General features: G+C 50.2%; 1 protein-coding gene across 1 annotated transcript in view; it reads left to right on the top strand.

Moving 5' to 3' along the window:
* NPEPPS (aminopeptidase puromycin sensitive) overlaps positions 1-22,639 on the top strand; it is a 53,723-nt gene that overhangs the window by 12,068 nt on the left and 19,016 nt on the right. Inside the window, exons 3-8 of the mRNA XM_068996242.1 lie at positions 7,958-8,035; positions 8,868-8,989; positions 10,245-10,352; positions 12,563-12,763; positions 21,769-21,865; positions 21,988-22,021. Coding sequence (XP_068852343.1) covers positions 7,958-8,035; positions 8,868-8,989; positions 10,245-10,352; positions 12,563-12,763; positions 21,769-21,865; positions 21,988-22,021 — 640 coding nt within the window. The remainder of the gene's footprint in view (positions 1-7,957; positions 8,036-8,867; positions 8,990-10,244; positions 10,353-12,562; positions 12,764-21,768; positions 21,866-21,987; positions 22,022-22,639) is intronic.

Here is a 22,639-nt window from a genome sequence, read left to right as displayed (position 1 = left end):
CGGGGCTGACCCCTGGCTCCTCGGGGCTGTCCCCTGGCACCTCGGGGCTTGACCCCATGCTCCTCGGGGCTGACCCCTGGCACCTCGGGGCTGTCCCCTGGCACCTCGGGGCTGACCCCTGGCTCCTCGGGGCTGGCCCCTGGCTCCTCGGGGCTGGCCCCTGGCTCCTCGGGGCTGTCCCCTGGCACCTCGGGGCTGTCCCCTGGCACCTCGGGGCTTGACCCCTGGCACCTCAGAGCTGTCCCCTGGCTCCTCGGGGCTGTCCCCTGGCACCTCGGGGCTGTCCCCTGGCACCTCGGGGCTTGACCCCATGCTCTTCGGGGCTGTCCCCTGGCACCTCGGGGCTTGACCCCGTGCTCCTCGGGGCTGACCCCTGGCACCTCGGGGCTGACCCCTGGCACCTCGGGGCTGTCCCCTGGCACCTCGGGGCTGGCCCCTGGCTCCTCGGGGCTGGCCCCTGGCACCTCGGGGCTGTCCCCTGGCACCTCGGGGCTGTCCCCTGGCTCCTCGGGGCTGGCCCCTGGCACCTCGGGGCTGGCCCCTGGCTCCTCGGAGCTGTCCCCTGGCACCTCGGGGCTGTCCCCTGGCACCTCGGGGCTTGACCCCTGGCTCCTCGGGGCTGTCCCCTGGCACCTCGGGGCTTGACCCCATGCTCCTCGGGGCTGTCCCCTGGCACCTCGGGGCTGTCCCCTGGCACCTCGGGGCTGACCCCTGGCACCTCGGGGCTGGCCCCTGGCTCCTCGGGGCTGTCCCCTGGCACCTCGGGGCTGTCCCCTGGCACCTCGGGGCTTGACCCCATGCTCTTCGGGGCTGTCCCCTGGCACCTCGGGGCTTGACCCCATGCTCCTCGGGGCTGACCCCTGGCACCTCGGGGCTGACCCCTGGCACCTCGGGGCTGTCCCCTGGCACCTCGGGGCTGGCCCCTGGCTCCTCGGGGCTGGCCCCTGGCTCCTCGGAGCTGTCCCCTGGCACCTCGGGGCTGTCCCCTGGCACCTCGGGGCTGTCCCCTGGCACCTCGGGGCTGTCCCCTGGCTCCTCGGGGCTTGACCCCTGGCTCCTCGGGGCTTGACCCCTGGCACCTCGGGGCTTGACCCCTGGCACCTCGGGGCTGTCCCCTGGCACCTCGGGGCTGTCCCCTGGCTCCTCGGGGCTGTCCCCTGGCTCCTCGGGGCTGTCCCCTGGCACCTCGGGGCTTGACCCCTGGCACCTCGGGGCTGTCCCCTGGCACCTCGGGGCTGTCCCCGGGCACCTCGGGGCTGACCCCTGGCACCTCGGGGCTTGACCCCTGGCACCTCGGGGCTGTCCCCTGGCACCTCGGGGCTGTCCCCGGGCACCTCGGGGCTGTCCCCTGGCTCCTCGGGGCTTGACCCCTGGCACCTCGGGGCTGTCCCCTGGCTCCTCGGGGCTGTCCCCTGGCACCTCGGGGCTGTCCCCTGGCACCTCGGGGCTGTCCCCTGGCTCCTCGGGGCTGTCCCCTGGCACCTCAGAGCTGTCCCCTGGCACCTCGGGGCTGTCCCCTGGCACCTCGGGGCTGTCCCCTGGCTCCTCGGGGCTGTCCCCTGGCTCCTCAGGGCTGTCCCCTGGCACCTCAGGGCTGACCCCTGGCACCTCGGGGCTGTCCCCTGGCTCCTCGGGGCTGTCCCCTGGCTCCTCGGGGCTGTCCCCTGGCTCCTCGGGGCTGTCCCCTGGCACCTCGGGGCTTGACCCCTGGCACCTCGGGGCTGTCCCCTGGCACCTCGGGGCTTGACCCCTGGCACCTCAGAGCTGTCCCCTGGCACCTCGGGGCTGTCCCCTGGCACCTCGGGGCTTGACCCCTGGCACCTCGGGGCTGTCCCCTGGCACCTCGGGGCTGTCCCCTGGCTCCTCGGGGCTGTCCCCCGGCTCCTCGGGGCTGGCCCCTGGCACCTCGGGGCTGTCCCCTGGCTCCTCGGGGCTGTCCCCTGGCACCTCGGGGCTGACTCCTGGCACCTCGGGGCTGACTCCTGGCACCTCGGGGCTGTCCCCTGGCACCTCGGGGCTGTCCCCTGGCACCGAGTGCCCGCTGCCATCGGGAGCTGGGTGGTTGCTAAGCGCTCCTGGAGTTATTTCTCCTCCTGAGTCATGAGGAGATAAGGAGTGGTGGCAAGAGCAGAGAGCGTCTGTTCCACCCACTGCCCTGCCACGGGCACAGCCTCCCGGGAATCCCACATTTTGTCACGGGAATCCCACATTTTGTCACGGGAATCCCACATTTTGTCACGGGAATCCCACATTTTGTCACGGAGGAAAGGAAAAGAAAGGGAAGAAGCACCTGGGAGTGACGTTTTCTAGCACTCAAATCAAAACTCAGACCCAAAATAAAGAGGGACTGCTGTAGCTGCGAAGTGTTAAGAGTTGAGTTTAGTGGAGATTTAAACCCAAATATACTGAAAATGAGTTTTGTGGCTTAAATTCACACTGATTTTTGGGGTATCCTTGGATGTGGCACTCTGGACACACAGGAATACGAGTGCAGCACTCTGGCACTCACAAACCAGAAATTAAAAAAAATATTTCTTATATTAATTACAACAAAACCCCACCTCGAGTGTTTAGGATACATAAACATGATCATGATACATAAACACCCGAGGTGTAGCTTTGTTGCAATTAATACAAAAATATTTTAAGAATTTAAAATATATATATATTTTTTAAAAAAGTTTAAAAATTTAAAAAAAATATAAAAATAATTCATCACCATAATCACTCCCAGGCTCCACGGGGTTAAAAACCTATCTCGGAGTTTTGGGAATGTGCCAAGGAGCGTAATGGCTTTGGAAGGAAAATGGCATGGAATTGGCAGGGCGTTTGCTGGCACCTGTTGATAGAGATCGAGTCAGGCTCTGGCTAATGCTTCTATTGTGCACAGCTTGGGGATGGTAATTGTATAACTGCTCTCCAAAACTGAGCGTGAAATACAGCCCAGGCAACCCACGGGAACATCGGCCAGGTCGCTGGGATTTCATTCCTGGATGCCTGAAAAAAAGAGGGAGAAGTCAGTGGTGGTTTTGAAGGAATTGTTACCCCTTAGCTCTGTCGGGAAGAATTTGTCTCACCCTCGTCTAAAGATAAAAGATAATTGGTCGTTTATCCCCTTTCAAGCCTGAAAAGCAGCTGTGGAAAGAAATCTTGTTTTAACAGATCCCTGTCCTTTGTTTAAGGAACTGATCTGGTGACTTTTGTGCAGAATAATTGGGTTTTCCACCCCAAAATCCCTGTTAGTCCTGAGTGCTCCCTGTCCTGTGGCTGACCAGCAGATGGAGGCTGGAGCTCCTTGTCCCCCTGCACTCCCCTTTCTCCTGGTGGGTACAGCAGAGGGTAGGACTTGGCCTTTGGAATTTTAATGCAGATTTGCAGGGAAATCAGATTATTGCCCAATATTTGACAGGAAGCTGAGGGAGGATCCCTGTAACTTTAAAGTCAGAGTGAAGAATTTTGCTGTGTAATCCACAGCAGTAAGGAATGAGTAACGAAACCAGCAGAGATTAATTACTGGGGAGCAGAAAATTCCTCAGTTTCCTCACAAAACCAGTGCAGAGATCGTCAGGGAGGGCTGTGGATTCGCTCTGTGTGTGCCAGGAATGCTGTAATGGAACAAAGCTGCTCAAAACACAAGAGTTTTCCGTGGCTGAAGTTAAAACTGGCTCCTCCCACCGATCAGAACAAATCATTGGGATAGGGTTTTTTTTTTTTTTCCCCCTCCTGAGCTAGTTTTTTTTTTTAACATTGACAGTGGAATTTTAGCACTGAGGTGTGCACGTGTCCACAGGGATGCCTTGGCTCAGCCCAAAGGGAAGAGCTGCAAAGACGTTCTCGAGACAAGTTGGTTCCATTTTTTAAGGGATGGAGTTTCATCCTCGGGGAGTGCGAAGGAGTTGGAGCTTCCTGTGAATCTCCCTCTCTCCCAAGCAGCTGTGAAATCGGGATGGAATCAGTGAATTTGGTTCTTCAGCTTGGAATCTCCTCAGATCCTGGGCGGGGGTCTAAAGGAGTTTCTTAAATCCAGGGATTCTTGGAGGGGAACAGTTGGCAGCTTCCCATGGGAAATCCCAGCAGCTGTGGTGATGATTGTGTAGCAGGACGAAGGAACTTTGGGTTGTACTTCCAACACTGAAGAGGATTTTAAGGCCAGAATTCATTATTTGGGTCTTTTCCTTCCCACTGTGGTGGGGCCGTGCCTGGATGTTACACCAGAGCTTCAGCTGGGGTTTAAAATAAGAAACAAACCAAAATAAACCCAAAAAACCGAAAAAACAAAAAACCAAACCAACCAAAAAAACCCCAAAACCCAAACCAAATCAACCAAACAACCCCCCAGAAATATCAATATACTTCTGGAGTATCTGAGCTGTGTTTCCCCAGGCCTGGGAGCACCCCCATGTCACGACAGTGGTGACATTCTGCTCTGTGGGCAGGGACAGCAGTGCCTGTCCCCGCTCTCACCCCTCTCCTGGCATTGCTGCTCGCACTGTTGAGCAGCCAAGTGGATCAGGAAGCTGCCTCTAAAGGGGAAAATTTAAAAAAAAAAAAGGCATTTTTTGAGACAAATCCTCTTCCTGCTCATGGTGGTTCCACAGGAATGCCAGTGGAAGGAAGGGAATGGGAACAGGAATTCCCACCTGGGGCCAGGTGGGAAAAACAACCACTGCCTGTGGAGCTCTGGGGTTGTTTCAGCCCCTTTGTGAACTTTTTCTTAGTTGTGGAAAAGCTCAACTCCATCCTTTTTGAGGACTCAAAGGGACAGAGTTTTAATGCAGGGCTTTAAGGAGGGCTGGGCTGGGTTATTCCCTTATTCCCAGCTGGGAATCTCTGGTAGGTGAGGTACTTCTGATTCCTGTAGGATTTTACAGTGGAACTCATGGAAAGGCTCAGCAACTTCAGCATTCCCAGGAATGGGGTGGGCTGGGTCAGCACAGGGATGGTTTAAGGAATGTGTTTCATTTCCAGAGAAGCCAAGGGGGCACAGCTCCCTTGGGAATGCAGGGTCATTAAGCCACCATGCCTTAATTGCCTGTGACTTCTCCGTGACACAGAATGAGGGTTCCTTGAAAAAATTCCATGGTTTGCTCTCAGCTTTGTCTTGGCTTGGGATCCAGGCACTGCTTAAAGCCCCTGGCTGGGAGCCACCTCTGTGAGGGTGGAACAGAACTTGGGATCATTCATGGATCATTCATGGATGGATCCCTCTGGTCACTGGGCCCTTGCAGGAAATGCCCTGTGCAGGGGCTGTGATTTATTCCAAATGCTGTTGTAGGATTTCAGGTGCTCCCACTTCTCACATCCCTTTTTTTTTTTTTCTTTCTCCCAAACTCATGGGAGCCACCAGCAGCTTTTTCTTTCCTCCTTCGACTCAGCCCAGGCTGTGCACTAATGTGCAAGTGATTAACTTGCAACCTTGCAGTGCCAAACTCTCCAAAGTTTGTAGGCTGCCAAAACCGGGCTGTTCTCTTCAGGAGCTTTTGTATTCCAGCGTTAGGAATTCAGACAGCCTTTTGCTGCAATCACATCTTTGTTAGAAGCAGCTCCCTTCAACTCCAACAAAAAGCATTGTTGATGGTTTTCCATGGTTCTTTTGCTCTGGATTAAATTATTGGCGCTGAGTGAGGAGTTTAAACAAAACAAAAAAAGTAACTTGGAATCTTTGGTTTCTGTCCTGTTGTTTTGGGGTTTGATATGTGAGGAGCTGCTCTGAGCTTTAGAAAACCCTGAAGGTTTCGGGGTTTCATCTTCCAGGCCTGGTGATGTTCACCTCTGAGTTAAAACTTCCAAAAGGAACAGATCCACAAATTCAAACACGTTTAGAGAACCTCACATTTGGGAGAGGAGGAGGGAGAAACTTGATATCCGTTGTCAACCTTTGGCAGAAGCTCCACATAAGGCACATTCCTGTGTATTCCTCGGTTTCAGGAGGCTGGAACTCTGATCCTCAGGTCCTGCCCTGTTGTTTGTCTCCAGGATCAGATCGTTGCCATCAGAAGCTGTAAAAAGATAAAAATGTTTTGTGGCTTTTTTGAAGATCCGTGGGGGGAGCGTTGCTGCATTCCTGGGCTGATCCTTATCGGCCTCTCTCAGGTGTTCAGTTACCCTCTGACCACAGGCTCAGCATGGTTTATTCCTCCTGGATAAATAAATTCCCAACAGGTGTCCAGCCCCTCTCTGACCAGGATCACCCACATTGCTTTGTTGGACTCTGGAAATAGTCGGGGTCAAAATCCATGGGATCTGCTGGAGTCAGCACTCAGCTCCTCCCTGCTGGAAGCCCAGTTCTAGATTGGTGCCTTTCCTTCAGGATTTCTTGTTAAAACCTTCCTCTCCTGTCTCATTTTCTGCCTCAGTATCCCCAGGGTGATAGGAAGAGAAGCCCAACCCTTATTTTTGGCGCTGGTTGCCCGGTGTTTGGTGGCAGCTGCGTGTCCTTGGCATGGATTCTGCTTCACTGCTCTCGCTCATCCCCGCTACAGTTGATTTTTAAAGTCTTGGAACTCCTCAGCACCGATCAGGAGAGCCTAAAATTGATCCTGGAGAGATTTTTTTTTAAAAGAAAATGATTTCTGCATTGTGTTTTTTGCTGTTTCATTCGAGCCTCTCTGCGTTCCGCAGCCCACCACGGTGGTTAACTCAGATTAAACAGCGAGCAGAGCTCTGTGAAACCTGTAGTTAAACCTAATTCATTCCTGCAGCTCTTGCATTGAGCAGAGGTTGGAATTAACTCAGGCTTAAGGCTCAAATCACACCACTCCAGAATAAACAGCACTTGAAATTTCACCACAATAAAATCACATTTGTCACGTGTGGAGCAGCTCAGCCGAGCACCCTGGAGCGTGCTGGGGCTGAAACCGAACACTTGGAATGATACCTGAGCGTGGAAAACGAGTCCTTTTGTGACTAAAATTGTTGTTTCAGACCAGCTTTTGTCATTCGAGGGGTTGGTTGAGTGGCACGTTTTTGTTTCAGGATGAAAAGTGCATCGTTTGTGTCCGGGCTTGCCGAGTTTGGCAGTGGAAGATGGTGATGTCTTGTTTTGGAGCAGATTTCAAGCTCTTAAATGATAGTTTCTTAAAGGTTGCAGCAGTGGTTGAGCGTGGAGGAAGCAGAACTTGCAAAGTGAGGTCTTGTGGGGTTATTCCAGATTTTTTTTTGGCTGAAGGACAAAAAAATCTGCATCCCCTTGGAGGCAGCAAGCAGGATTTGATGGGTTAGGAAGGGAGAAGCAGCACCAGGTGCTCCCTCCTGGCTCTGCCAAAGCTGCAGGACAATTTAATCCCTGTGCAGATTCCCAGCCCTGTCTCTCCAGCCTGGCCTCATAGTTTGGATGTTTGCATCCACAAATAGTTCCTGTGCTATGTAAATACCAAACTGCCTCATTTTCGGGTGGCTTTAGGATCCTCAGGCTGAGCAGGGCAGGAACCCCGAGGTAGGGCCCTGCTTCTGAAGGCATTTCTGAAATAAAATCGACACTGTTGGTTTTATTTTGTGGTTAAATCCAAGTAAACCCCCACCCGTGCTGTGGGGATTAATGAGCTTTTCAAAGCGAGAGCCACAGATCAGGTGAATAAATCCTAAGCATCCTGATTGGGATAATTAACAGGAATCCTGCTGCACCAATGGAAGTGTTCTGTAGTGATGAGGAGAAGTTTGGGGCTGCATTTCACCGTTTGTCAGGAAGTGCAGCAGCTGCTCCCAACATTCCTGGGGCGCAGCTCCCGTTCTTCCTGCAGGATTTCTCAGCTCAGCTTTCATTCCTGGGTGCTGCAGGAGCTTTCCCTGCCCTGGAATTCCCACCACCAGGGTGTTCCTCTGGTTCCTCGTGTTTAATCACTCAGAATTGATTCTGCACGTTGAGTTCAGCTGCTTTGGGGTTCAATTTGAGGAGTTCCCGAGCACAAACCCCTCTCCAGGGATGGTTCTGACCCCGGTGCTGTGTTTCCCATTCCAGAGGTTCACGCCACAGGGTTCAACTATCAAAATGAGGATGAAAAGGTCACTCTGTCCTTTCCCAGCACCCTGCAGAAAGGTAAGAGCCATTCCCCTGCTTCCTGCTGCCTGTGTTTGAGGGGTTTGCACTTGGAAAGGCTGGAGTGGGACAGCAGTTTCTTCCCTGGAATTGCCCACAGTGGATGTGGGAGTCTGTCCACTCCGGGTCACTTTGGGAGCCTCTGGAATTGCAGATGTTGTCTGATTGATGGTGATGTTTGCCTCCAACCCCTGAGCAATGATTTCCCTGCTGGTGGGAGGCAGGAGCTATTCCTGTGACCCCTCTGGGCAGGGGGAGCTCCTGGAATTACCTGGAATTACCTCAGGGTTTTCCTCACCGTCCACCTTCGGATTCTTCCGAAGCTGCTCCAGCTCTGAGGAACCCCCTCGGTCAAAACTCAGCTTTTCACTTTGGATAAAACTTTTATTTCATCTTGGATTTTCTTTTTTTTTTTTTTTTTTAAATTTCATCTGGATAAACACCAGTTAGAGATTGTGGGATGATGATGGAGCTGGAATCCTGTAGGATCTTGGCCGCCAAGCTCAGGTTTCCCTTTTTGCACTGAGACATCGAGGGCAGAATTAATCCTGAGCCTGATTAAGGGCTTTGAGCATGGCCAGAGCTCCATCTTGGCTTTGAGCATTCCATAGGATGCCATTATTCCTTATATCCCATGAATTTTGCAAACTTTGCTCCAAGGTAAGGATTGGAGGATGGAAGTTTTAAGGTGGCTCATTGCTCTGTGTTTAAAAGAACCCTAAAACCCTATGGGGAACCTGCCAACGTCCTGGGATTTGCTGAAATCCACCCCAAATCCAGGATTTTTTTTGCTCACCTACCAATCCCAGGGACCTGTGTGTTTGTGTTGCAGGGACAGGGACACTAAAGATAGACTTTGTAGGGGAGCTGAACGACAAAATGAAAGGATTTTACCGGAGTAAATACACCACCCCCACCGGAGACACGCGCTACGCTGCCGTCACTCAGTTCGAGGTACTCTGCTTTTATTTTCATTTTTAGCTTTATTTCTAAATAAGATTTTATGCTTGCAAGAGGCAAAGACACAGCTTCCTTCCTTTATCTGGACCCTCTGTTTAAATTTTAAAAAATCCACGTGGTTTTTTTCACTCCTTGCCCCGAGTGTGGGGAGCGCTGGAATGTCTGGAGGTGAACGAGCTCAGGGCTGCTCTTGGTGCTGCCCTGGATCTGCCTCTGCTCTACTCACTCACCCAAATCCATGGGTTTGGGGGGTTTTCCCTTGTTTTTTGGGTTTTTTTCCTTGTTTTTGGGGGTTTTTCCTTGATTTTTGGTGTTTATTTCTTTTTTCTGGGGGGCTTTCCCTTGTTTTTTGGTGTTTTTCCTTGGTTTCTGGGGGTTTTTCCTTGGTTTTTGGTTTTTTTTCCTTGTTTTTGGGGGGCTTTTCCTTGTTTCTTGGGTATTTTTCCTTGGTTTTGGGGGGTTTTTCCTTGGTTTTGGGGGGTTTTTCCTTGGTTTTGGGGGGTTTTTCCTTGTTTTTTTCCTTGTTTTTTTGGGTTTTTTTCCTTGGTTTTTTCCTTAGTTTTTTTTGTTTTTTTTCCTTGTTTTTTGGTTTTTTTTCCTTGTTTTTTGGTGTTTATTCCTTGTTTTTGGGGGGGTTTTTTCCTTGTTTTTTGGGTTTCATTCCTCATTTTTTCAGTTTTTCCCCTCATTTCCTTATTGCCCTTCACCTCACAGCTCCAAGCTCAGTAAACCCTTGGATCTGGCAACTTCCTCACGCTGCTGTGGCCTTCATCCTCTTACCTCCAGCAGCTGAAATATCCTAGAACACCTCTTTATTTAACCACCTCTGGAAAACTCCCTTTATAAAGTGCATCCACTGCCCATTTAATGGGGACCCTGAGCCTTTCTCTCAGCCTTTAAGGCCATCCCTGAGCAGGTTTTTGGGGTGCTCTCTGCTGCTGGCTGACAAATCTGGGGTGCTGTGTGCACGCCCTGGGTGCCCCCGGTGCTTCCACGTGGCTGAGCTTTGCTCCTGTCGTGACTCTGCTAAATTTGGGCAATTCCAGCCCGGCACTGAGGCTTTTCCAGCTGCTTTTTTTTCCTTAAATGAGGAGTGAAATAAGAGTAAAAAGCTCTAATGCAGAGGGCAGGAGTGTCAGCGAGGAGGCTGAACCACGACTCACCCATTTCTTGCTGTAAATAAGCTGAATTTCTGTGTTTGCTCGCCACAATCTCCTGTGATTTATTTATTTAATGCTCTTTATTTCAGGCTACTGATGCTCGCAGAGCTTTCCCTTGCTGGGATGAGCCTGCTATTAAAGCAACATTTGATATTTCTTTGGTGGTTCCCAAAGACAGAGTAGCTTTGTCAAATATGGTAAGTCCTTTACGTGCCAATAAATGCTTTAATTAAAGCGTTGATAATTAATGATGTGCCTTGGTGCCAGAGCTGGGAATACAAACTGCAATAAAACCACAAAATTTGATGTCAGGTGCCAGCACAAAACCTGAACAGGTTGGACAAGCCTGGTGGTTTTAAATAAATAAAATAATCATTAATCTTGGCTTATGTGCTGCTTGATTAAGAGGGGAAAAGTCCTTTGTGAGTTTTCCTCTCGGGATTTCTGTCCAGACCTGGGATAAAATGTGGCAGCAGAGGTGCCTCTGTCACAAATAAACCCAAAGGAGCATTTTTAGTTTGCTGCCTGTGGGTGTTTTTAGGTGATGTTGCTGGCAAAGAGTCAGTTTAAAAATAGGCTTTATTTATTTATAAATAAATAAAGTCTGGCCTGGCCCTGACCCACGAGGTTTTTGTGTCAGGGTTTGAGGCGGTGCCTTGCTGGGATGGGATTGATGCTCTTTAGCTCCTGATGGGATATAACTTAAATATCATAAAAATATTCCCATAAAAACACGCCTCCAGCTGGGATGGGGCACTTGAGCCACGAGGGGAACTGCTTGAAAACCCTAAATCCCTTTGATTTTAACCACAAGGAGGGAAGAGTTACTCCAGCTCCTGCTTTGGAGCAGGCACGATCTTCCTGAGGGGTTTTATCCCAAATCCTTCCAGTCCTGGAGCTGAAAAGTTGCTCAGAGCAGTAACTTGTGAGTTATTTTGGGTAAATCAGGAGCAACTGCCTGAATGGTTTGAGATTTAACTCATTTTAGTGGGGATAAAAGCATCTGTGAGGAGTGAAATCCATGAAGAAATTCCATTTAGTGCTAAAAACCTGGATTTTCAGAGCTTCTGGTAACAAATGATTTCAGCTTTCTCTGGGAGTTAGACCTGACCTTGCTTTTCCCAAAGGAAAAAGGTGCTTGAATCCAAATATTCCACAGGCTCTGAAGTTCCTTCTGTTGTAGGAAATCAACTTTTGGGCAGAAAATTCAGGTTTTTGGAGCCCCAGAGCTGCTCTGGCCTGGCTTTTGGGGCTGTTCAGATGTTTCCCTCCCACTTTGGCTAAATGGAAGTTTTGATTTGAAATTGAGATTTGAAGTTCTCCCGGAGTTCTGATCAGAAGTTTGGATGTGGAATTCTGTGAGGCAGCAGGAGTGAAATCCATAAAGAAATCCCTTCTCGTGATAAAAACCTGAATTTTCAGAGCTTCTGCTGGAAACAAACGGCTTCAAGTTTTTCTGGGAATTATAGACCTGAGCTTCCTCTTCCCAAATCCCTGCAAAGAGATGCTTGAATCCAAATACCCCACGGTTTCTGAAGTTCTCTGTGTTGTACAAACCAGCATTTGGGTGAGAAAATTCACGTTTTGGAGCCCCAAAGCTGCGAAATCCAGAAAGAAATTCCATTTAGTGCTAAAAAACCCTGGATTTCCCAAGTTTCTGGGGGGAACAAACGCCTTCACCTTTCTCTGGGAATTACACCTGGATGCTGCTGCTTCAATCCAAGTATTCCTCAGCCTCCAAAGTTCCTTTTGTTGTAAGCAACCAACACTTGGGCAAGAAAAAAAACCCAAACCCCCCTCATCTTTTGGCTCCTCAGAGCTGGCTCGATGTTTCAACCCCTGTGGGAGACAGAGGAGAAGAAACTCCTGCAAATTAAAGGAGGCTTTGATTTCCAACCCTGGAAGAGACTAAGTCTGGCTTAACTGACAAGAGATTTATAGACTTTAAGCAAAAGGATTACAAACTTATAGGAACACAAGTAAAAATTGTACACTGGGTGTTCTGGTGGAGGGTTTTAAAATAGAATAGTGTGGTTTTATATAGTTTTAAGTTAAGGATGTGGATGGTTTAAGAGAGATAGCTGTGTGTACGTGACATGAGAAGTTTTGGTCAAGACATAGCTGAATTGTAGTGAGAAGTGCCACAGGTGATAGGTTATTAATCCAAAATGAAGTGTCATTTTAAATGCCTGTTGGATTAAAAAGTTATAAATTACAAGGTAACCCTAAATCTTGTGACTATCCCCCATTACCCAAAGACCTTGCAAAATCTCACACCTCACCCGCTGCATTCCTTACTTCAACCAACAAATTCCCATCCCCAAAAACATCTCCTCCAACGCATCAAAAGAAACAAACCCCATTTTCCTCCCTCCCCCCCTTTTTACTTTCCCCTCAAATCCCACAGAACGTGGTGGACAGGAAGCCCTACCCGGACGACGAGAGCCTGGTGGAGGTGAAGTTTGCACGGACGCCGGTGATGTCCACGTACCTGGTGGCCTTCGTGGTGGGCGAGTACGACTTCGTGGAGGCGCGGTCGCAGGACGGGGTCCTGGTGCGAGTCTACACCCCCGTGGGCAAGGCCGAGCAAGGGAAGTTTGCCCTGGAGGTAAATCAGCCCCGGCGCCGCTCGCTCGCCCAAAGGGCCACGGGGTGCTGCTGTTAAAGGGGGGGTTGGGGTTTGGGTTTTGGGGGGGGGTTTTGGGGTTTGGGGTGCTGTGACTGGGTTTTGTTCTTTGGGTTTGGGGTTCTGTGACTGGGTTTTGTTCCTTGGGTTTGGGGTTCTGTGACTGGGTTTTGTTCCTTGGTTTTGGGTTTTATTCCTGGGTTTTGTTCCTTGGTTTTTGGGGTTCTGTGACAGGGTTTTGTTCTTTGGGTTTGGGTTTTATTCCTGGGTTTTATTCATTGGTTTTTGGGTTCTGTTCCTGGGTTTTGTTCTTTGGGTTTGGGGTTCTGTGACTGGGTTTTGTTCCTTGGGTTTGGGGTTCTGTTCCTGGGGGAGTTTGTTTTGGGTTTTGGGGGGTTGTTGGTGTTTGGGGTGCTGCTGCTAAAGGGGGGGTTGGGGTTTGGGTTTTGGGGGGGTTGTTGGTGTTTGGGGTGCTGTGACTGGGGGGGTTGGTGTTTGGGTTTTGGGGGGTTGTTTGGTGTTTGGGGTGCTGCTGCTAAAGGGGGGGTTGGTTAGGGTTTTGGGGGATTTTTGGTGTTTGGGTTTGGGGTGCTGTGACTGGGTTTTGTTCCTTGGGTTTGGGGTTCTGTGACTGGGTTTTGTTCCTTGGGTTTGGGGTTCTGTGACTGGGTTTTGTTCCTTGGTTTTGGGTTTTATTCCTGGCTTTTGTTCCTTGGTTTTTGGGGTTCTGTGACTGCGTTTTGTTCCTTGGTTTTGGGTTTTATTCCTGGGTTTTATTCATTGGTTTTTGGGTTCTGTTCCTGGGTTTTGTTCCTTGGGTTTGGGGTTCTGTTCCTGGGGGAGTTTGTTTTGGGTTTTGGGGGGTTGTTGGTGTTTGGGGTGCTGTGACTGGGTTTTGTTCTTTGGGTTTGGGGTTCTGTGACTGGGGGGTTTGGTTTGGGTTTTGGGGGGTTGTTGGTGTTTGGGTTTGGGGTGCTGTGACTGGGAGGGTTTGGTTTGGGTTTTGGGGGGTTGTTGGTGTTTGGGGTGCTGCTGCTAAAGGGGGGGTTGGGGTTTGGGTTTTGGGGGGGGTTTTGGGGTTTTTAGTGTTGTGACTGAGGGGGTTTGGTTTGGGTTTTGGGGGGTTTTTGGTGTTTGGGGTGCTGCTGATAAAGGGGGGGTTGGGGTTTGGGTTTTGGGGGGGTTGTTGGTGTTTGGGGTGCTGTGACTGGGGGGGTTGGTGTTTGGGTTTTGGGGGGTTGTTTGGTGTTTGGGGTGCTGCTGCTAAAGGGGGGGTTGGTTAGGGTTTTGGGGGATTTTTGGTGTTTGGGTTTGGGGTGCTGTGACTGGGTTTTGTTCCTTGGGTTTGGGGTGCTGTGACTGGGTTTTGTTCCTTGGTTTTGGGGTTCTGTGACTGGGTTTTGTTCCTTGGTTTTGGGTTTTATTCCTGGGTTTTGTTCCTTGGTTTTTGGGGTTCTGTGACTGGGTTTTGTTCCTTGGTTTTGGGTTTTATTCCTGGGTTTTATTCATTGGTTTTTGGGGTTCTGTGACTGGGTTTTGTTCCTTGGTTTTGGGTTTTATTCCTGGGTTTTGTTCCTTGGTTTTTGGGGTTCTGTGACTGGGTTTTGTTCCTTGGTTTTGGGTTTTATTCCTGGGTTTTATTCATTGGTTTTTGGGTTCTGTTCCTGGGTTTTGTTCTTTGGGTTTGGGGTTCTGTGACTGGGTTTTGTTCCTTGGGTTTGGGGTTCTGTTCCTGGGGGAGTTTGTTTTGGGTTTTGGGGGGTTGTTGGTGTTTGGGGTGCTGCTGCTAAAGGGGGGGTTGGGGTTTGGGTTTTGGGGGGGGTTTGGTGTTTGGGGTGCTGCTGCTAAAGGGGGGGTTGGGGTTTGGGTTTTGGGGGGGGGTTGGGGTTTGGGGTGCTGCTGCTAAAGGGGGGGTTGGGGTTTGGGTTTTGGGGGGGGTTTGGGGTTTGGGGTGCTGCTGCTAAAGGGGGGGTTGGGGTTTGGGTTTTGGGGGGGGTTTGGGGTGCTGCTGCTAAAGGGGGGGTTGGGGTTTGGGTTTTGGGGGGGGTTTTGGGGTTTGGGGTGCTGTGACTGGGTTTTGTTCTTTGGGTTTGGGGTGCTGTGACTGGGGGGCTTTGTTTTGGGTTTTGGGGGGGGGTTGTTGGTGTTTGGGGTGCTGCTGCTAAAGGGGGGGTTGGTGTTTGGGTTTTGGGGGGGTTGTTGGTGTTTGGGGTGCTGCTGCTAAAGGGGGGGTTGGGGTTTGGGTTTTGGGGGGGGTTTGGGGTTTGGGGTGCTGCTGCTAAAGGGGGGGTTGGGGTTTGGGTTTTGGGGGGGGTTTGGGGTTTGGGGTGCTGCTGCTAAAGGGGGGGTTGGGGTTTGGGTTTTGGGGGGGGGTTGGGGTTTGGGGTGCTGCTGCTAAAGGGGGGGTTGGGGTTTGGGTTTTGGGGGGGGTTTGGGGTGCTGCTGCTAAAGGGGGGGTTGGGGTTTGGGTTTTGGGGGGGGTTTGGGGTTTGGGGTGCTGCTGCTAAAGGGGGGGTTGGGGTTTGGGTTTTGGGGGGGGTTTTGGGGTTTGGGGTGCTGTGACTGGGTTTTGTTCTTTGGGTTTGGGGTGCTGTGACTGGGTTTTGTTCCTTGGTTTTGGGGTTCTGTGACTGCGTTTTGTTCCTTGGTTTTGGGTTTTATTCCTGGCTTTTGTTCCTTGGTTTTTGGGGTTCTGTGACAGGGTTTTGTTCTTTGGGTTTGGGTTTTATTCCTGGGTTTTATTCATTGGTTTTTGGGTTCTGTTCCTGGGTTTTGTTCTTTGGGTTTGGGGTTCTGTGACTGGGTTTTGTTCCTTGGGTTTGGGGTTCTGTGACTGGGGGAGTTTGTTTTGGGTTTTGGGGGGTTGTTGGTGTTTGGGGTGCTGCTGCTAAAGGGGGGGTTGGGGTTTGGGTTTTGGGGGGGGTTTGGTGTTTGGGGTGCTGCTGCTAAAGGGGGGGTTGGGGTTTGGGTTTTGGGGGGGGGTTTGGGGTTTGGGGTGCTGCTGCTAAAGGGGGGGTTGGGGTTTGGGTTTTGGGGGGGGGTTGGGGTTTGGGGTGCTGCTGCTAAAGGGGGGGTTGGGGTTTGGGTTTTGGGGGGGGGTTGGGGTTTGGGGTGCTGCTGCTAAAGGGGGGGTTGGGGTTTGGGTTTTGGGGGGGGTTTGGGGTGCTGCTGCTAAAGGGGGGGTTGGGGTTTGGGTTTTGGGGGGAGGTTGGGGTTTGGGGTGCTGCTGCTAAAGGGGGGGTTGGGGTTTGGGTTTTGGGGGGGGGTTTTGGGGTTTGGGGTGCTGTGACTGGGTTTTGTTCTTTGGGTTTGGGGTGCTGTGACTGGGGGGCTTTGTTTTGGGTTTTGGGGGGGGGTTGTTGGTGTTTGGGGTGCTGCTGCTAAAGGGGGGGTTGGTGTTTGGGTTTTGGGGGGGTTGTTGGTGTTTGGGTTTGGGCTGCTGCTAAAGGGGGGGTTGGTTTGGGTTTTGGGGGGTTGTTGGTGTTTGGGGTGCTGTGAGTGGGAGGGCTTTGTTTTGGGTTTTGGGGGGTTGTTGGTGTTTGGGGTGCTGCTGCTAAAGGGGGGGTTGGTGTTTGGGTTTTGGGGGGGTTGTTGGTGTTTGGGTTTGGGCTGCTGCTAAAGGGGGGGTTGGTTTGGGTTTTGGGGGGTTTTTGGTGTTTGGGGTGCTGTGAGTGGGAGGGTTTGGTTTGGGTTTTGGGGGGTTGTTGGTGTTTGGGGTGCTGCTGTTAAAGGGGGGGTTGGGGTTTGGGTTTTGGGGGGGGGTTTTGGGGTTTGGGGTGCTGTGAGTGGGAGGGTTTGGTTTGGGTTTTGGGGGGTTTTTAGGGTTTGGGGTGCTGTGAGTGGGAGGGTTTGGTTTGGGTTTTGGGGGGTTGTTGGTGTTTGGGGTGCTGCTGATAAAGGGGGGGTTGGGGTTTGGGTTTTGGGGGGGTTGTTGGTGTTTGGGGTGCTGTGACTGGGGGGGTTGGTGTTTGGGTTTTGGGGGGTTGTTTGGTGTTTGGGGTGCTGCTGCTAAAGGGGGGGTTGGTTAGGGTTTTGGGGGATTTTTGGTGTTTGGGTTTGGGGTGCTGTGACTGGGTTTTGTTCCTGGGTTTTGGGGTTCTGTGACTGGGTTTTGTTCCTTGGTTTTGGGGTTCTGTGACTGGGTTTTGTTCCTTGGTTTTGGGGTTCTGTGACTGGATTTTGTTCCTTGGTTTTCGGGTTCTGTTGACTGGATTTTGTTCCTTGGTTTTGGGTTTTATTCCTGGGTTTTGTTCCTTGGTTTTTGGGGTTCTGTGACTGGGTTTTGTTCTTTGGGTTTGGGTTTTATTCCTGGGTTTTATTCATTGGTTTTTGGGTTCTGTTCCTGGGTTTTGTTCTTTGGGTTTGGGGTTCTGTGACTGGGTTTTGTTCCTTGGGTTTGGGGTTCTGTTCCTGGGGGAGTTTGTTTTGGGTTTTGGGGGGTTGTTGGTGTTTGGGGTGCTGCTGATAAAGGGGGGGTTGGGGTTTGGGTTTTGGGGGGGTTGTTGGTGTTTGGGGTGCTGTGACTGGGGGGGGTTGGTGTTTGGGTTTTGGGGGGTTGTTTGGTGTTTGGGGTGCTGCTGCTAAAGGGGGGGTTGGTTAGGGTTTTGGGGGATTTTTGGTGTTTGGGTTTGGGGTGCTGTGACTGGGTTTTGTTCCTTGGGTTTGGGGTTCTGTGACTGGGTTTTGTTCCTTGGTTTTCGGGTTCTGTGACTGGGTTTTGTTCCTTGGATTTGGGGTTCTGTGACTGGGTTTTGTTCCTTGGTTTTGGGGTTCTGTGACAGGGTTTTGTTCCTTGGTTTTGGGTTTTATTCCTGGGTTTTGTTCCTTGGGTTTGGGGTTCTGTTCCTGGGGGAGTTTGTTTTGGGTTTTGGGGGGTTGTTGGTGTTTGGGGTGCTGTGACTGGGTTTTGTTCTTTGGGTTTGGGGTTCTGTGACTGGGGGGTTTGGTTTGGGTTTTGGGGGGTTGTTGGTGTTTGGGTTTGGGGTGCTGTGAGTGGGAGGGTTTGGTTTGGGTTTTGGGGGGTTTTTGGTGTTTGGGGTGCTGCTGATAAAGGGGGGGTTGGGGTTTGGGTTTTGGGGGGGGGTTTTGGGGTTTGGGGTGCTGTGAGTGGGAGGGTTTGGTTTGGGTTTTGGGGGGTTTTTAGGGTTTGGGGTGCTGTGAGTGGGAGGGTTTGGTTTGGGTTTTGGGGGGTTGTTGGTGTTTGGGGTGCTGCTGATAAAGGGGGGGTTGGGGTTTGGGTTTTGGGGGGGTTGTTGGTGTTTGGGGTGCTGTGACTGGGGGGGTTGGTGTTTGGGTTTTGGGGGGTTGTTTGGTGTTTGGGGTGCTGCTGCTAAAGGGGGGGTTGGTTAGGGTTTTGGGGGATTTTTGGTGTTTGGGTTTGGGGTGCTGTGACTGGGTTTTGTTCCTGGGTTTTGGGGTTCTGTGACTGGGTTTTGTTCCTTGGTTTTGGGGTTCTGTGACTGGGTTTTGTTCCTTGGTTTTGGGGTTCTGTTGACTGGATTTTGTTCCTTGGTTTTGGGTTTTATTCCTGGCTTTTGTTCCTTGGTTTTTGGGGTTCTGTGACTGGGTTTTGTTCCTTGGTTTTGGGTTTTATTCCTGGGTTTTATTCATTGGTTTTTGGGTTCTGTTCCTGGGTTTTGTTCTTTGGGTTTGGGGTTCTGTGACTGGGTTTTGTTCCTTGGGTTTGGGGTTCTGTTCCTGGGGGAGTTTGTTTTGGGTTTTGGGGGGTTGTTGGTGTTTGGGGTGCTGCTGCTAAGGGGGGTTTGGTTTGGGTTTTGGGGGGTTGTTGGTGTTTGGGGTGCTGTGACTGGGGGGGTTTGGTTTGGGTTTTGGGGGGTTGTTTGGTGTTTGGGGTGCTGCTGCTAAAGGGGGGGTTGGTTAGGGTTTTGGGGGATTTTTGGTGTTTGGGTTTGGGGTGCTGTGACTGGGTTTTGTTCCTTGGGTTTGGGGTGCTGTGACTGGGTTTTGTTCCTTGGTTTTGGGGTTCTGTGACTGCGTTTTGTTCCTTGGTTTTGGGTTTTATTCCTGGGTTTTGTTCCTTGGTTTTTGGGGTTCTGTGACTGGGTTTTGTTCCTTGGTTTTGGGTTTTATTCCTGGGTTTTATTCATTGGTTTTTGGGTTCTGTTCCTGGGTTTTGTTCCTTGGGTTTGGGGTTCTGTTCCTGGGGGAGTTTGTTTTGGGTTTTGGGGGGTTGTTGGTGTTTGGGGTGCTGTGACTGGGTTTTGTTCTTTGGGTTTGGGGTTCTGTGACTGGGGGGTTTGGTTTGGGTTTTGGGGGGTTGTTGGTGTTTGGGTTTGGGGTGCTGTGACTGGGAGGGTTTGGTTTGGGTTTTGGGGGGTTGTTGGTGTTTGGGGTGCTGTGACTGGGGGGGGTTGTTTTGGGTTTTGGGGGGTTTTTAGTGTTGTGACTGAGGGGGTTTGGTTTGGGTTTTGGGGGGTTGTTGGTGTTTGGGGTGCTGTGACTGGGGGGGTTTGGTTTGGGTTTTGGGGGGTTGTTTGGTGTTTGGGGTGCTGCTGTTAAAGGGGGGGTTGGTTTGGGTTTTGGGGGGTTTTTGGTGTTTGGGGTGCTGCTGCTAAAGGGGGGGTTGGGGTTTGGGGTTTGGGGGGGTTTTGGGGTTTGGGGTGCTGTGACTGGGTTTTGTTCTTTGGGTTTGGGGTGCTGTGACTGGGGGGCTTTGTTCTGGGTTTTGGGGGATTTTTGATGTCTGGGTTTGGGGTGCTGTGACTGGGTTTTGTTCCTTGGGTTTGGGGTTCTGTTCCTGGGGGAGTTTGTTTTGGGTTTTGGGGGGTTGTTGGTTTTTGGGTTTGGGGTGCTGCTGCTAAAGGAGGGGTTGGTTTGGGTTTTGGGGGGTTGTTGGTGTTTGGGGTGCTGTGACTGGGGGGGTTTGGGTTTTGGGGGGTTGTTGGTGTTTGGGTTTGGGGTGCTGTGACTGGGTTTTGTTCCTTGGTTTTGGGTTCTGTGACTGCGTTTTGTTCCTGGGTTTGGGGTTCTGTGACTGCGTTTTGTTCCTTGGTTTTGGGTTTTATTCCTGGGTTTTTTTCCTTGGTTTTGGGGTTCTGTTCCTCAGTTTTATTCATTGGTTTTTGGGTTCTGTGACTGGGTTTTGTTCCTTGGTTTTGGGGTTCTGTGACTGGGTTTTGTTCCTGGGTTTGGGGTTCTGTGACTGGGTTTTGTTCCTTGGTTTTGGGTTTTATTCCTGGGTTTTTTTCCTTGGTTTTGGGGTTCTGTTCCTCAGTTTTATTCATTGGTTTTTGGGTTCTGTGACTGGGTTTTGTTCCTTGGTTTTCGGGTTCTGTGACTGGGTTTTATTCATTGGGTTTTGGGTTCTGTTCCTGGGGGAGTTTGTTTTGGGTTTTGGGGGGTTGTTGGTGTTTGGGTTTGGGGTTCTGTGACTGGGGGGGTTGGTTTGGGTTTTGGGGGGTTTTTGGTGTTTGGGGTGCTGCTGCTAAAGGGGGGGTTGGTTTGGGTTTTGGGGGGTTTGTTGGTGTTTGGGGTGCTGTGACTGGGTTTTGTTCTTTGGGTTTGGGGTTCTGTGACTGGGTTTTGTTCCTTGGTTTTGGGGTTCTGTGACTGGGTTTTGTTCCTTGGTTTTTGGGTGCTGTTCCTGGGAGGGCTTGTTCTGGGTTTTGGGGGGTTTTTGGTCTTTGGGTTTGGGGTGCTGTGACTGCGTTTTGTTCCTTGGGTTTGGGGTTCTGTGACTGGGGGGGTTTGGTTTGGGTTTTGGGGGATTTTTGGTGTTTGGGTTTTGGGGTGCTGTGACTGGGTTTTGTTGTTTGGGTTTGGGGTTCTGTGACTGGGGGGGTTTGGTTTGGGTTTTGGGGGATTTTTGGTGTTTGGGTTTTGGGGTGCTGTGACTGGGTCTTATTCATTGGTTTTTGGGTTCTGTGACTGGGTTTTGTTCCTTGGGTTTGGGGTTCTGTTCCTGGGAGGGCTTGTTCTGGGTTTTGGGGGGTTTTTGGTGTTTGGGTTTGGGGTGCTGTGACTGGGTTTTGTTCCTTGGTTTTGGGTTCTTTTCCTCGGTTTTATTCATTGGTTTTGGGGTTCTGTTCCTGGGTTTTATTCATTGGTTCTTGGGTTCTATTGCTGGTTTTCTGTCCTTCTTTTTGGGTTCTGTTCCTGGGTTTGGGGTTTTTTTGTTTTTCTCCTTGGTTTTGTTTGAGATTTTTTCATTGTTTTTCGGGATTTTTTCCCTTTTTTGGTTTTTTGGTGACATTTTTCTGGGTTTTTTCCCCCCTGTTGTTTGTTTTCCCTTGTTTTGTTTTTCCCTTGTTTTTTGGCTTTTTTTCCTTGTTTTGGAGGTTTTTTCCCCCTTGTTTTTTGGGTTTTTTTCCTTGTCTTGTGGTTTCTTCCTTGTTTTTGTGGTTTCTTCCTTGTTTTTTGGGTTTTTTCCTTTGTTTAGGGCAGGTTTTTTCCTTGGTTTTTGGGTTTTTCCTTTTTGGATTCTTTTCCTGTTTTTTGGGGGGGCTTTTTCCTTGATTTAGTCAGAGAGGCTGAGCTCAATATTAAAAGGGATTTCAGCTGCCATGACCAAAACAATTAACCCTGATTGGAAATGCTGATGTGAAGCTCTCCTGCAGTTCTGATTTGCTCATTCTCTGAAGTTCTCATTTGAGCTTTTTGAGTTGAAGTTCGAGTTTGGATTCGAAGTCCTGAGTTCAACTTCTGATGGGAAGTTCTCATTTCAAGTTTTGATTTGAGAAAATCCAGTCTCGATTCAAAATTCAGAGTTCAGATTTCTGCTGAAATTCCCCTTCAGCTTGAGCCCAACGAGGGGGAGAAGCACTGGGAGCAGGCAGGGATGGGATCCTTCCCAACCATTGTGCTCTGGGAGAAACCTTTCTTCATTTCAGCCATAATTTTCTTCATTTCAGCCATAATTTTCTTCATTTTAGCCATAATTTTCTTCATTTTAGCCATAATTTCTTCATTTCAGTCAAGTTTTGCCCAGTTCTGAGTTAACAGAACGTTTCTCCTCTCGTTTCTTACAGGTTGCTGCTAAAACTCTGCCTTTTTATAAGGACTACTTCAATGTTCCTTACCCTCTTCCTAAAATTGATCTCATAGCTATTGCAGACTTTGCTGCTGGTAAAGTAACTCACTTTATTGATGAAATTGTATTTTATTTGAATTTTTAAAATTAAAAAAAAAGTACCTTTAGGAAGAAGTGTGCATCAATATCAATAAACCTTTGTATTTATTTTATAAAGGTGCCATGGAGAACTGGGGCCTTGTTACTTATAGGTATGCTGTTAAAATCCTGTCTTTCCCCTCTTTGTTCACTAATTCTTGGAATTAATTGGATTCGTTTGAGGCAGCTCTAATTGCTGGGTGTCATCCCAAATCAGACAGAACCAATCCTTGTAATTTTTAGTCTGGTTTGGATGCTTTTGGTGGTGTTGTTACAGCTCAGGAAGGCACAAATCAGCCCCTGGGCCCAGGGTTTGAGGGTTTTAAAGTTGGCAAAACTTCCTTGGCCCCTTTTTTTCCCCCCGCCCCTCCCATAAAATTTCCTGACACAGCTGGGAGAGGTTCTTATTTCACCTCACAGGTGAATTTAGCAGCCCCAGAGTAACGGTGTGGAGATGAGGAAATCAAAAATATTAACTTGCCTTCCTTTTCAGTTTGATTTTTTTTTTTTCCTTCTTCTGAGCAAGCTTTTGCACTTTTGCTTGATGTGAATACATTTTCTGTGCTGGTGGTCAGGAGGATTTCCCTGCCTTTTGAACAACTTGCAAGCTTTGGGCTTTAACTCCTAAAATAATTGGGATTTCTTCTGCTCAGCTTTGAATTTGGCCTTAAAAAATCGAAACAAATTTTTCCCAGGTTTCAAATTTTCCCCTGCTTCTTGCAATTCTGATG

The sequence above is a fragment of the Aphelocoma coerulescens genome, chromosome 27 (assembly GCF_041296385.1).
Source record: "Aphelocoma coerulescens isolate FSJ_1873_10779 chromosome 27, UR_Acoe_1.0, whole genome shotgun sequence".
NCBI lineage: Eukaryota > Metazoa > Chordata > Aves > Passeriformes > Corvidae > Aphelocoma > Aphelocoma coerulescens.
This window is presented reverse-complemented; position numbering and strand designations above follow the sequence as displayed.